Source organism: Anomaloglossus baeobatrachus, chromosome 5 (assembly GCF_048569485.1).
Source record: "Anomaloglossus baeobatrachus isolate aAnoBae1 chromosome 5, aAnoBae1.hap1, whole genome shotgun sequence".
NCBI classification, from domain to species: Eukaryota; Metazoa; Chordata; class Amphibia; order Anura; family Aromobatidae; genus Anomaloglossus; species Anomaloglossus baeobatrachus.
In genome coordinates, this window is record NC_134357.1 from 569,033,188 (window position 1) to 569,049,508 (window position 16,321).

A 16,321-nucleotide genomic window follows, 5' to 3' on the forward strand; every position below is an offset into this window, starting at 1 on the left:
CACTCTGTAATTTTCCTCAATTCTGGACAACTTTGTATGGAATGGGGAAGTCCGCTCCCGGTGTGTTCTGGTTGGGAGACGTGCCCGCGAACACTGACCCTTGGGATCTCAGTGGGTGTTTGCGGATACCCTATCCCCCGTGGTGGGCTGCCGTTTTGCTCTATCTGGGCTAACACTTCTGAAGCAATGTCTGGAACCTTGCTCTCAGCCTGGTGAATTAGAGAAGGGGCTTGCAACTGTCTTCTAACTAGGGTGCAGGTACCCCGCCTGTGCACGGTTTCCGGACTGGATCTCCGCTGACTGTACCGGCGGGCTCCAACCCTGTCCCGGTCCACTTTGGATTTCCCGCGACCGGACTCTCGTCGCCTTTGGACACGGTCCACTGCTTGCCACCTAGCCAGTCGACCAGGGCCACTACCCTGGCTACCCTTCACTAGGCTCAGCTTTCCCTTGACAGCCTGTCACTGTCGCTTTTCTCCACTTGACCTCCAACTCAAACCGACTTCAACTCTAAACTTAGACTCACTCAATGGTTCCCTCCCCCGAATCCTCAAGACCCCTAGGTGGGTGCTCCCAATCCGCCTAGTCCTGCCCACTGGTGTGTCCTTCCTACCCTGAGGGGGTGGCTAGGAATTTGTGGCTGATGGTACCTGGTGTGGGAAGGTGTTATGTGGGGAGTAGTATTCTTCTGTGACCACCTGGCGGCGCCAGGGCGTCACAAGTACTTGTTGATTTACGATAAATTGTACTCTGGAGAGTGCCATCCGCCCCCTTCATTATCGATACATCCAAAAAATTGATGTTATCTACCCCAATCTCCGATGTAAAAGACAATCCCAGACATTGTTGGTATTAAGATGACCAACAAATTTAGTAAATTCCAAGGGGCCCCCCAACCACAGGATGAGGATGTCATCTATATAACGGCCCCAAAAGATGATATGGGGGCTCCAGATGACATCCTCGTCCCTAAACACAACTTTGTCCTCCCACCAGCCCAGGAGCAGGTTAGCATACGTGGGAGCACAGGGGCTCCCCATAGCTGTGCCCCTGTGCTGGTGGCAGAACTTCCCGTTAAACAGGAAAAGGTTGTGTCGAAGGAAAATGTCCAAGAGCCTGATAATGAACCGATTAGGCGGAATCAGATGGTTACCTCTCATACTTCGGAACGATTCAATAGCTGCAAGACCAATCTCATGTCTGATACTACTGTACAGTGTCTCTACATCGATTGAAGCCAAGATGGTGCCTACCTCGAGACATAATCCGTCCAATTTTGTCAGCAGGTCTGTCGTGCCTCTAATATGATAACAGAGAGAGGTAGAAACCGGGTTCTTCAAAGCCGCGCCAATGATCACCAGCCAAAGGATCAGATCAATGAAGCTTTATTATTGCATAGGTCTACGCATTTCAGGAGCCCTGCTCCCTTCCTCAAGACCATCAGACATAAGCCAACATCAAATCTACTGTGACAGATACAAGTGTACATTAAATAGACCATGTGACGTCAAAGCACCGCCCCGAAATAGAAAAAACGGGCGGGAAAGGGTGCACGATGATCCATGTATGACGCAATCAAGAGAATTACAAGAAAAAAACCCAAAACATACATTCATATCTACTTTGGATATTAGCGGTGAAATATGGATATAATAATTTGTGTGAATTATTACAAATTATTATATCCATATTTCACCGCTAATATCCAAAGTAGATATGAATGTATGTTTTGTTTTTTTTTCTTGTAATTCTCTTGATTGCGTCATACATGGATCATCGTGCACCCTTTCCCGCCCGTTTTTTCTATTTCGGGGCGGTGCTTTGACGTCACATGGTCTATTTAATGTACACTTGTATCTGTCACAGTAGGTTTGATGTTGGCTTATGTCTGATGGTCCTGAGGAAGGGAGCAGGGCTCCTGAAACGCGTAGACCTATGCAATAATAAAGCTTCATTGATCTGATCCTTTGGCTGGTGATCATTGGCGCGGCTTTGAAGAACCCGGTTTCTACCTCTCTCTGTTATCTGCCGCTTTGGGTTGCTGCTGCCTTGGTCATTTTCTACATGCGATTACAGTGGTTGTGACTCTCACAACCACATTTGGTGAGTAGTATTGCTCCCCCATCCTATACCCCTACATACGAGGGTAAGACCCTATTGCGCTTTATTTTCCACAGCTTCTTCTATTATAAGTGTCTCTAATATGAGACGGTAATGCAGTCACAAACGGTCTCAAAATCCGATCGATGTAGACACTGGCATTTTGGCAGAGTGCATCCACCCCTGATACAATGGGTCTCCCCCTTAATGGGGAGAGACCCTTATGTATCTTGGGTAGGGCATAGAAGGTAGCGATGACAGGCAACGTAGGTAGCACAAAATCAAATTCTGTTTTAGAAATCAGACCGTCTGTGAGGGCATCTCTTAGAATAGTTGAAAGCTGTTCATGATAGTCAGCCGAAGGGTCTTTTCTCAATATTTCATAAGTTCCTCTATCTGACAAAATAGTCTGACACATATCTACATATTGAGGATCACCCATAATTACGATATTCCCCCGCTTGTTCGATGGTTTTATAATAATTGATGTATTCGCTTCCAGTTCATTCAGAGCCTGGTTTAGTTGTGGGGTCATGTTAGATTTAATCGGACTGCTCTCGGGTTTATGTGACAAATCTCGTCAGACACCAATTTAAGATAGATGTCAAGACTCCCCACATCCCCTGATGGAGGCATTTTCTTACTTTTAAAGTGTTCCCTTTGTTTTTTTAAGCAGTGTATTTGTGCAGCCCTCAAAGAATGTTAGAAATTTCCAAATGGCCCTTGGCAGAAAAAAGGAGGTTCCCACACCTGGTCTATGGCATCATTCACGTTTTGTGATTTTTCTCGGACCGTGCTGTCCACTGAAAAGTCAGGGGGCATTTCCAATTTGATCTATGTGTCGGATCAAAATCAGTAATGCAAGTCTATGGGTTAGTGAAAAAAATGGAACCGCACTACATGACAGGTTCCCTTTCATGAGGGGCCCGGAAGCACCAGCAGACACAGCAGCGCTGGAGACAGACGAGTATACAAATACTTTCTTTTTATGTGACCTGTGTTTCTCCGGTAGATGTCACACGGATCACATCAGTGTGCTGTCTGTGTGATACTCGTGCTGCAGGAGAACAACAGACATGTAGCTGTCCTCCACACGTGTAAAAACACGGATGTGTGACCAAGCCCATTTATTTTAATGGGTCTACGTGAGTCTGTGTGAAAATAGACATTACACATGATTGCGGGGTCTTCTTCTTTCTTTTGGGGGTGTCCGCTGTCTATTATGAAGTGTCCTGCAGTATTCTTTATTTTTTTTAGCTGCATTATTGAACCGTGACTAGTGCTTATTTTCTGGGTAGGGCTCATATTTAAGCCTTACGCCACAAATACTAAAAAATTCCTGCTAGGGCTTATTTTCAGGGAAACATGGCACCACATTACCACAGATACGCAGTGTTAGAAGGTAATGGCCCCTGACGTACGTTTCTCGTACCTTCAGAGAAGATGAAGCCTTATACACGCGGTTTCGCTTCGTAAACATCACACACATATGTCTCCGCTCTGTACACGTCTTACACACAGGACTCTGCTGATGTCGTGCACACATGGCTCCACTCTGCACACGTCGTGCACTTGCAGCTCCACTCCATACAAGTCATACACAGACGCATCCGCTCCACACACGTCGTACACATAGCTCTGCTCCATACATGTCATACAAACATGGTTCTGCACACATGATACGCACAAGGCTCTGCTCCCAACAAGTTGTACACACACAGCTCTGTGCCATACACGTCGTGCACGGCTGAACTCCGTACACACACAGCTCTGCTCCTTACACATCTTATACACACTGCTCCGCTCAGTATACGTAGTACACACATGGCTATGCTCCACATATGTCTTACATAGACACTGCTCCGCTCCATATACTTTGTACACACATGGCTCCACTCCGTACATGTGGTACACACACGGCTCTGCTTCGTACACACATGGCTCTGCTCCGTATACATTGTACATACACGGCTCCGATCCGCACATGTCGTACACACACGGCTCCGATCCGAACATGTTGCACACACACGGCCCTGCTCCACACATGTACACACGGCTCCGCTCCGCACACGTCGTACACAAAAGGCTCTGCACACCTCCTACACACATGGCTCTGCTCCGTACACCTCGTGCACACACAGCTCTGCTCCGTACACTTCGTACACACACGGCTCCGATCTGCACACATCGTACACACACGGCTCCGCTCCGCACTCATTATACACACAAGGCTCCGCACACCTCCTACACACACGGCTCTGCTCAGTACACCTCGTACACACACGGCTCTGCTCCGTACACCTTGTACACACACGGCTCCGCTCCGTACACCTCGTACACACACGGCTCCGCTACGTACACATCGTACACACTCGGCTCTGCTCCATACACCTCGTACACACACGGCTCCGCTCCGTACACCTCGTACACACACGGCTCTGCTCCGTACACCTCGTACACACATGGCTCTGGTGCTCCGTACACCTCGTACACACACGGCTCTGCTCCGTACACCTCGTACACACACGGCTCTGCTCCGTACACCTCGTACACACACGGCTCTGCTCCGTACACCTCGTACACACACGGCTCTGCTCCGTACACCTTGTACACACATGGCTCTGGTGCTCCGTACACCTCGTACACACACGGCTCTGCTCCGTACACCTCGTACACACGCGGCTCCGCTCCGTACACCTCATACACACATGGCTCTGCTCCGTACACCTCGTACACACACGGCTCCGCTCAGTACACCTCGTACACACACGGCTCTGCTCAGTACACCTCGTACACACACGGCTCCGCTCAGTACACCTCGTACACACACGGCTCCGCTCCGTACACCTCGTACACACACGGCTCCGCTCCGTACACCTCGTACACACACGGCTCCGCTCCGTACACCTCGTACACACACGGCTCTGCTACATCCTCACTGTAAATCCATCCTGACCCCACACATAAACTTCCCCTCACCCAGCACCATGACACCCAGCACAGCAGAGCCCCACATACACTAAGGAGCTGATCATGTGACCCCCCCTGACTCCTCCCCTCCATGTGACATCATCACAGGTCCTGTAAGCCCAGCGTAGCCATATATCCTGTGTGCGGCTCTGCAGGTGGAGGTAGGTGCAGGTTCCCCATTACTGGGCGCAGGTGACAGAGCAGCCTGATGCAGGGAAAGGACCCTGAATCCTACAATGTGTCACTTAGCTTACTGGGTGCAGCATCTGACACAATCAGAGTTTCTGGATTTAGTAATGCAGCAGAGCTGAGAAAGCTGCCCCTGCCCACACCAGGCTCTCTGTATACAATGTCATTGTTGTGAATGTGAAGTGTTAGGGAAGGTGAAGGTGCTGCTGGACAGTTAGCGTAGCTTAATGATAGGTAGTTGTGATAGATAGTAGAGCGATAGTGTAGAATAGGGACTTGCAGTGCAGGGGTGTGCCACAAATCAGCATTTCATGATAGAAATAGGGATTGTTACTTGTCAGTGCTTGGTAAAGAGTTGCCAGTGAGGGATCTAAATAGGTACTGCTACTAATTACTGCCTGCTCCAACTTAGGCACTAGATAAATACGTCTTGGGGCTTTTGAGTGCCTGATACAAATTACACATTCACCCACATTTCTAGGTATTGTTGTATTGTATTTACTGCCTGCTGTAAATTTTCTAGTGAGCTAGCTAAATACATCTTGGCACTTTTCATTGCCTGCTCAAAATCACGCTGTAACCCACATTTCTAGGTATTGTTAGTAGAGCCTGTTGTAAATTTGCTAGTGAACTAGGTAAGTACCTCTTGGCGCTTCTGAGTTCCTGATACAAATTACGCATTAATCCACATTTCTAGATATTGTTAGTTAGTACTGCCTGCTGCAAATTTGCTGGTGAACCAGCTAAAAAGGTCTTGGCACTTTTCATCGCCTGCTCAAAATTACGCAGTCAACCCCAATTATTGGTACTTTTTATTGCCTTCACAATATTGCTAACTCAGGCAGGAAATAAATAATTTATCTTTTGTAAATACAGACTTAGAAGTAGTTATTACAAGGCAGTATATATCAATATTTATTTTTGCACAGAATCTACCTTAATTTAAATTCTAAAACAATTCCTTTATTATAAATACCTTAAAATCACAAAACTATCCCACCGTGAGCAAATACACACAAGCAAAACAAAAAATTGACGCTATGAAGCCACAATGAAAAACTCGTTACACAAAGAGTCACAAAAAGATATTTTGTATAGTCTATCTACAACGGGGCAGATAGTCTATATGCACCTGAACCGCCCCCGTAGCAGCAGCCGAGCTGCTCGGATCCGGAGCCGCGGTGGCTTGAGGGGTCTCCGGACCCGGAGGGTCCACGCGGACACTTGAATTAAAAAGGAGTGGGGGAGTTTGTACACGGGATTAGGAAAGTTCGTGACGCCACCCACAGTGCATGGTAAGATAGGGTACCACCGCTGCTTTTGGGACGCCCGGTGGCGGTGGTATGGCAGCAAGGTGTTTCAACCCCTCCGTGGGTAGGGGGTTTTTGCCCCGGGAGCCCGGTGATAGTGATGTAGGGGTGCCGTTGGGGTTAGGAGAAGGGATTTTTAGTGTACTCGTTCAGTCCAGAAATAACCACACCGACAGCTTGTAAACCAGAGTTCTGAGCACCACTGCAGCTGGGAGGGAGCACGCTTGGTGTTGCGGTTAGTCTGTGACCCTTTCCTTGGCACCTGTGTTTTCTTCTTTGGACCCTCAAGTCTGGACCTTGGGGATCAGCACCAGGATGTTGACTGCTCATCTGGAGACCCTGTTGCATGAATGTCGTCTGCATTTATTGTAAACAGCTTGGCTATGGTGGCATAGCTGGGTAATGTGACCTTCTCTTCCCCACAGTTTAGCACACGCACGGGCACCCTCGACTGCTGTACATCAACTACCCCTCTGGCCATGAACACAGTGGGCCAATGTTCTGAGTGTAGGCTTTCTACCACTGCCTGGTAACCCTGTCCCCGGGAGCCTATGGCTGCCCTGCACCATATCAACATTTGACTTTGTGGGGGTACTACGAGGGAGACTGAATCCATTACCCGTACACCACCTATCTCACCTCCAGAGAGATTTACCTGTTGCCTCTGTAGGAGAGCTCGGATCTCACGTTGCAGGACCCTCTGTCACCCTGCTCCTGCAGTCTCATACAGCTGTTGAAGCAAAAACAACACTTCACCCATGCAATTCTCAATGATATTTGTTCCTAAAATGATCTTCGGGTTCCGATCACTAGGGTCATTTTGGACTACTATCAGGTCTGACTAATTCTACTTGGCCCACTTTTATGGTCACCTCCTTGGACCCAATTTGAGTCACAGGTAACCCGTTGACAGCATAGATGGTCAAACTGTCATCTGGGGGCATCAAGTCATCATCAAGCCAGAACTTCTTATACAGTACATATGGGATAGTTGAAACCTGGGAGGCGGTGTCAAGAGGTGAGGATCCCATCCAATGTAATGGAGAAGATGGGCCGTCCCCCGACATACCGCGCTCCCCAGTCTGCTGAGCCTTGACAATTTATTCCTGGGGATTGGCCCCAAGGGCTGCCCGTTTATAGGACAGCTTCGTGCGTAGTGGCTGGTCTTGTTACATTTATAACAAACAGGTGGATCATACCGGTCACCGCCTCCTCCTCTGTTCCCCGAGGTCCGCTTCCTCATCCAGGGGATGTCCTCTGGGCAATCCGCCAGTTGGATCTCTCTTGACGGGGTGGTCTTTGACTTCAGCTGCATGGCTTCTAGAATCCGGGCGACGTCTTTAGTTAGTTGTTGCACTTGGGTAGATAAATCGGGTGCTCCGCTTCCCGCCTATGTTAGGGGAGCTGTTGCAGGCAGGGCCAGGGCAGAGGGCTTTACTTGCGCTGGGGAGGCATCAGCTTGCCAAGCCGGGAGCGGGGAGTCAGGAACCTTTGGAGACTGCAGGGCCTTGATTGCCCGTTTTTTCAGGGTAGCAAAGTCCAAGTCAGTATGCTCCAACGCCCATAGCCAGAGTTGCTTGCGGTCCTCCACTGACCCGAGGCCCTGTAGGAACTGCTCTACCAGCATCTTGTTCCCCTCCGGCTCTCTGATGTCATTGGTCAGTCTCAGGGTCCGCAGTGCTGCTTGCAATTTCAAGGTGTAATCTCGGATGCTATCCTGGGGCCGTTGCTTGCAACTGTAGAATCTCATTCTCAGCTTCGCTTCTGTGCGGGTTTCAAATGCAGCTCCCAGTCTCCTGATAATGGCGGTTACTGAGGTACGGTCTGCATCAGTCCACGTTTCTACTTCCAACTCAGCAGCACCGTTCAACTGCCCCAGTACTACTGAGGCCCGCTGCCGTCCGTTTAAGGCATACATATCCAGAACGTTACAGATTTTCCTCTTAAATCCTTGCAGTGCGTCTGGTCGGCCGCCATACTGTGGGAGCCAGGCAGCTCCTGGTACATACGGCAGTGTGATCGGCATTATGGGGACAACCACTTCAGGACCCGGTGCCGCCGCCCTTGCGGCCGGAGTGGCGTCCGCGGCACCATCATTACCCTGGTCGGGCGGAAGCAGCACCGCCACACTCCCGTCGTCTGGAGCTGACATCTTCACGCGCCCCCTCGGTCTTTTCGCAGCACTCTCTCGCTGACCGTAGCCCTCTGGGAACTTCCGGTTCCGGCCTCACTAGGAAGACGAGGGGAGGGGCTTAGGCTTTGCGCGCTTTCTCGGAGAAGACTGTATTTTGGCGCGAGAAAATGGCGGACTTGGAGGGAAACAGAAATTTGACTCGCGGTCTTCGGTTTTCAAGGCACACGTCACCCAGGTAAGTGGGTCCTGCTCGTATCCTGTTCGTGACGCCAGGTTTTTCGAGGTGTACCGCCCCCGTAGAAGTAGCCGAGCCACTCAGATCCGGAGCCGCGGTGGCTCGAGGGGTCTCCGGAGCCGGAGGGTCCACGTGGACACACAAATTAATTAGGAGTGGGGGAGTATATACACGGGATTAGGAAAGTTCGTGATGCCACCCTTGGTGCGTGGTAAGATAGGGTACTACCGCTGCTGTTGGGACGCCCGGTGGCAGTGGTATGACAGCAAGGTAGGGGTTTTTTGCCCCGGGAGCCTGGTGATGGTGGTGTAGGGGTGCCGTTGGGGTTAGGAGAAGGGTTTTTCAGTGTACTTACTCAGTCCAGAAATAACCACACCGACAGCTTGTAAACCAGAGTTCTGAGCACCACTGCAGCTGGGAGGGAGCACGCTTGGGTCCGTGTCCTTGGTGTTGCGGTTAGTCTGTGACCCTTTCCTTGGCACCTGTATTTTCTTCTTTGGACCCTCAAGTCTGAAACTTTTCGGGTCCTCCTCACCCGTATGGCTAACGGAGTGAGCTTGCTCTCAGGATTCTCGCGTAGGATTTCTTTGGACTGTATTGGGAAAGTCCTATCCCATCGATGCGCTAGTACCCCGATTTTGGAGCGGGTTGGGGATGACACTTGAAGTCTTCACCCCCGTCGGGTAAATTACCAGGACGCATGAAGCTACTTCCCGGCCTAGGGTCCACGTACGCCGTCGTGCCCTGGCCCCTTCCCGGTGATAGCTCAAGGCCGCCGTCCGCCCTCCTCGGCAGTCCGTGCCCCCTAACACTATCCCCTGCGACCGGGATTCCAGCCCCTATCAGGCCCAGACCAACGTCTGCCACGTAGTACTCAGGAGCCCTGCTCCACCTGTGACCTCTCCTCACGAGAGTCACTTCACCTCCTTCTCCTTCCACTACCACTTCACTTCTCTCACTTTCCCACTCTCCCCTACCAACCCCCCCATGTGGGCTGCCCTATTCCCTTCAGGCCCCCCAATGGTATGTCTGGTGGGTATAGTGTAAAGTGTTCTTAGGGTTTTGATTGGTTCAGCTGTTAGCAACACCAAAGGACCAGGACCCATAACCAAGGAGGGCGGATACTGTGCTGAAGGGCAGATTGCACAATACCTGTGACGACTTGATAGGCCAGGGCGTCACACACCCTAGACCAAATCTTTCCGCTACCTGTCAATGGAGATATAACTTACGTTACACGCACCATAAGGTTCAGATGGTGCCCTCATTCCGTGACGGCTGTCCCTCAGAAGCTGCCCCTAATCTCCGTCACTAAATTAGATTCGGGTAGATTAGATCAATAGATCAATAGATAATAATTCACAATCATAAGCACTTATCTTAGATGTATTCACGGCAGGCTCTCCACATTTATTTCATTGGTATACAATCATAGCCAGACGTTTTATAGACACCATCCACAAAGAGTCCAAAAACTCGACGCATTTCCCCACACTTATGTATTGGGGTTCATCAGGAGATGAAATTAAGGCTCAATCGCCATTCTGATGTTTGTGCGTACATATGGCAGCATATGTCCCTCCAAAATGGTGCATGTGGCAGACACATTGGTAACATTTGTAACATTGGTCCGAGTGGAATGTGATTTTTTTCGCATTCCACTCATTCAGTTTTACTCGCTGTGTGTCCTTAGCCTTGTTTTATATATCCAGCTCCTCCCTCCTGTTTTATTTTTTGTGGGTTATGGGACATGTATTTCTTTCCCTCTACATATTCACTTAACCCACTAAATAGGAATTCACAAGTTCCGATATTTAATAACTTGCTGATGGCCGGTGGTCCGTCCACTGTGACCGACACCGATCCACAGAACAGTGTGAGTGGAGCAATAGTCAAGTCATGTACACCATCACTCCATTCATTCTTATTGAAGTGTCGAAAACAACCTGAGTACAACTCTCATCTATCTCTGTCTCTCCAATTAAAAATTAATGAAGCAGAAAGTGCGCATGATCAACTATTGCTCCATCCACTTGAGGCTCTTTAGAGCTCTTCTGGATTGGTGGGAGTCCCAGCCATTGGACACTTATGTATTAGGACGTTATCCCCTATATCACTTCCAAACTTGCAAATACATAATTCATCAGACAATTTTATTTTTACGGTTCGCTATTTTTTTTTTTTAATTTTCTATAAACAGATGTATGAGAACTAGGGATGAGCGGACCCGTCCAAGTTTAGGTTTAGCCACACTTCAGTTAAACGTTCTATTCGGGATCCAAACTTGACCTCAACTCTATATAAGTCAATAGGAAATCAATCTTCTGTTCTGTAAAATGGTCAAAGTAAGGGCTTGGGGGCTGCAAAAGGAAACAAAAACAGGGCAATTGCCCAGCAATTATGTGAATATGGAATAATAAAAAAAAACCAACATGGGTTCACACCCATGTTTGATAATCAGGTAAAACAGATGGATGGGGGCTGGTATTCTTAGACTAGGGAGGCCCATGGTTATTGAGCCCTCCCCAGCTTAAAAATAGCAGCCCGCAGCCACACCAGAAGTGATGCATTAATTATCCTTTTGAGTCTGTGGGTGCAAAAAAAAAAAATTGAACTTAATAACTATTTTTAAGGATAAATTGCAATTCTTTTACATAGGAAACTGCAAGTGGTTTTGTAAATTATTAACAGCAGTTGCTGTAAAAAAAATGGATTTCACACTGATGACAAACAATAAAAAAAAATTCGGTCAAGTTTTCTGGATGAAACGCTGATGTTTTTTATACCACCGGCTGAACATTGTCGTGTGGCATCAGAGGCAGTTACTTCACAACAAGAGAATGCTTTCTTCTCAAATCCTAACAAGATTTACCTTCACTGAATATTTACGAGAGGACACCGGTCACATTCAGACTGCTGTAATAACAGGCTCCGTACTAGAAACCTTTCTTTCCAGATGATCATTTGCATTTTTTTGTCACTTTTTCTTTTTTTGTCTTGTAGGATTCATTGATGTTTTTACTCCAAATTCTTCAAAATGGTAAATGTTGGTCATGAAATTTGCGCAAAATAAAAATGCTTTTAAGGCAAATAAACTCAGTTTTTGCTAAATGGCATAAAAGTTGCATCAACATTTCTGCGATAAATATAATAGCTTAAGGAAAACCGGAGGACATTTGTGACAAAATTTGTGACTTTTTAAAGGTTGTTGAATTGGACTCCCCCCTCCCTCCCACCCTTCCCAAAAAACAATTCATGAACAATTAAAAATAGTCACATGCGATATATGTCAGGATCATTTCTGCTGTCAGTAATTAGATAAAGTCACCAGTGATTGTATTATTACACCGGATCTTTATGATGTTAAATCGTCATCTTTTCCCCATTCAGGTCCGTACAATATCGGATCCTCTCAGTGGAGATCTTCTACATAAGAGAATTCTCCTGATTGCCCCGTGAAGGATGGATATGCACAGGGACAAGATGGCGGAGAGGATATTACACCTCACCCTAGAGATCCTCTTCCGGCTTACTGGAGAGGTGAGAGATTCTGATGACGTCACATTCCATCATTCTTATATATGGGAATAACAGATGGACAGAACTGGAGAGGTGAGGACTCTGGAAATGTCTGGAGTGAGATTTATTACTGTGTCTCTCCATAATTAGGATTACACAGTAGTGAAGAAGACCTCTAGTGAGCGCTGTCAGGCCCCTGTGTCTGAGGGATGGGGAAGACCCCTGAGCCCAATCACGGGGCCTCCACCTCACCCCCCGATACATGAGGACATCAATGACCAGAAGATCCTAGAACTCACCTACAAGATGATTGAGCTGCTGACTGGAGAGGTGACACTACTGGGAATGCTGGGACATTATACAGTAACATTATGAAGGGATCTGGGGATGACGGTATCATTGTGTGTGTCAGGTTCCTATAAGGTGTCAGGACATCGCCGTCTATTTCTCCATGGAGGAGTGGGAGTATTTAGAAGGACACAAACATCTGTACAAGGATGTCATGATGGAGGCTCCCCAGCCCCTCACATCACCAGGTAATAGACAGGACTAAATACACACGGCCTATAATTATCTGTATGTAAGGAATTAATTCAGTCCCTGTATGTGACTCCTCCAGTTCTATCCAGTAAGAGGACAACACCAGAGAGATGTCCCCGTCCTCTTCTCCCACAGGACTGTAAACAAGAAGATCCCGATGTTCCTCAGGATCATCAGGTAGATGGAGAGAAGGGGCCATGAAATCTCCCTATGATGTGTAGACGGCTGTGAAGGTCTTGTGCTCAGTCTTGTTTTATCCACCAGTATTATATGTGTTATACTTGTGTAATGAGAGCGGTGGAGATGGCAGGATTAGAGCTGATCATAGATGTGACTTCTCCATCTGTCTGTGACTTTTACAATATTTGTTTCAGGGGGAAGATCTGACCCATATTAATACTACAGAGACATATATGAGTGATGATGATTGGTATAAAGTGGAGATTCTTACAGATAACCGCCCAGGTGAGTAGTGGTCTCTATATTTTCTTATTCACACTTTACAATTTACCAGTAGGTGGAGTAGATTGTTAGAAAACCTCCAGACTCTGCATTCATGATCTGCAGGTTTTTGAGTCTGTGTATTTTAATAATTAATTGAAAGGAGGGGGGGAAGTGATCAAAATAATTGCAGTGTGCAGTTACATGAGTGTGGTTAATCAGTCTGTGAAGAAATAGGTGTGAGTCAGGTGGCCCTTATTTAAGGGTGAAGCTAGCCCATGTTGTACATACATTTCTCCTTGGAAGCTTGAGAAATAGGGGTCGTTGGAGACATTGTTCAGAAGAACAGCATACTTTGTTTAATAAGTTGATTGGAGAGGGTAAAACTTATAACGAAGTGTAGATAATGATCGGCTGTTCAGCTAAAATGATCTCCAATGCTTTAAAATGGAAAAACAGAGGGATGTGGGAGAAAACGGAAGATGACCATTCGAATGGATGGAAGAATAGCCAGAATGACAAAGGCTCAGCCAATGATCAGCTCCAGGATGATCAAAGACAGTCTCAAATTACCTGTGAGTACTGTGACAGAAAATGTCTGTGTGAAGCTAATCTGTTAGCAAGAAGTCCCTGTAAAGTCCCACTGTTAAAAAAAGACATGTACTTTACAATTTGTCAAAGAACACCTCAACTTGCCTAAAGAGAAATAGAGAAACATTTTGTGGACAGATGAAAGCAAAATTGTTCTTTTTGGGTCTAAGGGACCCAGACAGTTCGTCAGACGACCCCTAAACTCTGAATTCAAGCCACAGTACACTCTGAAGAAGCATGGTGGTGCAAGCATTGTGATATGGGAATGTTCCTCTTACTATGACGCCAGGCCTATTTACCGCATACCAGGGATTATGGACCAGTTTGCATATATCAAAATACTTGAAGAGGTCATGTTGCCTTACGCTGAAGACAAAATGCCCTTGAAATGGGAGTTTTAACAAGACAATGACCCTCAATACACCAGTCAACAAGCAAAATCTTGGTTCCAGGCCATCAAAATTGAGGTTATAGAGTGGCTGCCAAATTCCCGGACCTTAATCTGATAGAACACTTGTCGGGTGACATAAAAAATGCCATTTCTGAGGCAAAGCCAACAAATGCAAATAAATTGTGGGATGTAGTCAAAGCATCCTGGGCTGGAATAAGAGTTGACAGGAGCCAGAAGTTGCTTGACTCCATGCAACATAGATGTGAAGCAGATCTAAAAACTGTGGTTATACAACTAAATATTAGGTTAGTGATTCACAGGAATGCTAAATCCTAAATAAAAAGAGGATAGATTTTGAGAATGTAACGACAAATGCAGACACTGCTATTTATAGGAACAGCCCAATGTTCATTTTTTTATATTTTCTGTAAAGTAGTAAAACATTATATAAATTTCTCTATGTTTGATTTAGAAAACAGTGTGCAACGTTCCCAATGCACAGAAATAAAACCTATTATAAAGATTTTGGGCTTAACTCATGTTTTTGTACACACTGCTATTATTTTAAACACAACTGTAGATAGCTGAACTAGAGAACATTTGTGATAATTATTTTTGTCTTTATAAAATGTTGCAGTTGATGAATCAGTAAAAAACATCTGAAAACCCCTACGACTGCAATATTGAATGATAAAAAAAAGTGGCATAAATGTTAGCATCACTTCTGCGGTCATTGAGTGGATATAAATAGAGGTGGGCGAGCACTAAAATGTTTGGGACTCAAGTCAAGCAGGTCAGACGCTCTGAAAGTGTTCAACTCGAGTAACAAATATAATGGAGTTCAATGATTGGCCAGTTCAGCTCTCCACCCACATACAGCCAGCCATATACAGAGCATTTCCGCAGGGAGAGAGGGCTGTTTTTTGTTTTGTTTTTCCTTTTGATACACTACATATGAAAATGTTACTTCATCCCCAGTGAGAGCTATTCAAGGACTGCAAATGGCTCTCACTGAGGTGTCTCCACACATCATGCAGTGAAACAAGCCTGTGTTTTGTTTTCTTTATTTCACGGACTACACATCAGAACACCCACGATACTCAGCCAAGCAGCGGGCGTATCTGAACACCCCGATGCTCAATCGAGTACTGAACAGTACAGTAGGGAGCACATTTGCTCAAACTAGATATAAGGTCTTTAGTAATAATGTGAGATTCTTTGTGATTTTACACAGACTCATCTTCATTCCATTCAAATCCTTATAATATCAGAGGTCTTCTAAATAAGAGAAGGACGGGAAGCAACACTGACAGGTTGGCGGAGAGGATATTACACCTCACCCTAGAGATCCTCTTCCGGCTTACTGGAGAGGTGAGAGATTCTGATGACGTCACATTACATCATTTTTATCTATGGGAATAACAGATGGACAGAACTGGAGAGGTGAGGACTCTGGAAATGTCTGGAGTGAGATTTATTACTGTATTTCTCCATAACCAGCAGTACACAGTAGTGAAGAAGACCTCTAGTGAGCGCTGTCAGGCCCCTGTGTCTGAGGAATGGGGAAGACCCCTGAGCCCAATCACGGGGCCTCCACCTCACCCCCCGATACATGAGGACATCAATGACCAGAAGATCCTAGAACTCACCTACAAGATGATTGAGCTGCTGACTGGAGAGGTGACACTGCTGGGAATGCTGGGACATTATACAGTAACGCTATGAAGGGATCGGGGGGTGACGGTATCATTGTATGTGTCAGGTTCCTATAAGGTGTCAGGACGTCACCGTCTATTTCTCCATGGAGGAGTGGGAGTATTTAGAAGGACACCAAAATCTGTACAAGGACGTCATGATGGAGGTTCCCCGGCTCCTCACATCACCAGGTAATAGACAGAACT

General features: G+C 46.8%; 2 protein-coding genes across 2 annotated transcripts in view; both read left to right on the top strand.

The window, feature by feature from the left end:
- Positions 1–857: 857 nt before the first annotated feature.
- LOC142313053 (uncharacterized) lies at positions 858–16,195 on the top strand. Its single transcript, XM_075352039.1, has 6 exons — positions 858–1,211; positions 12,870–12,993; positions 13,077–13,174; positions 13,372–13,462; positions 15,655–15,791; positions 15,921–16,195. Exons 1-6 carry the CDS (start codon positions 858–860, stop codon positions 16,143–16,145), a joined length of 1,029 nt encoding a protein of 342 aa, XP_075208154.1. The 3' UTR covers positions 16,146–16,195.
- Positions 16,122–16,321, top strand: part of LOC142313054 (uncharacterized) — a 106,382-nt gene continuing 106,182 nt past the window's right edge. The window contains exon 1 of the mRNA XM_075352040.1: positions 16,122–16,306. Coding sequence (XP_075208155.1) covers positions 16,174–16,306 — 133 coding nt within the window. The 5' untranslated portion in view covers positions 16,122–16,173. The remainder of the gene's footprint in view (positions 16,307–16,321) is intronic.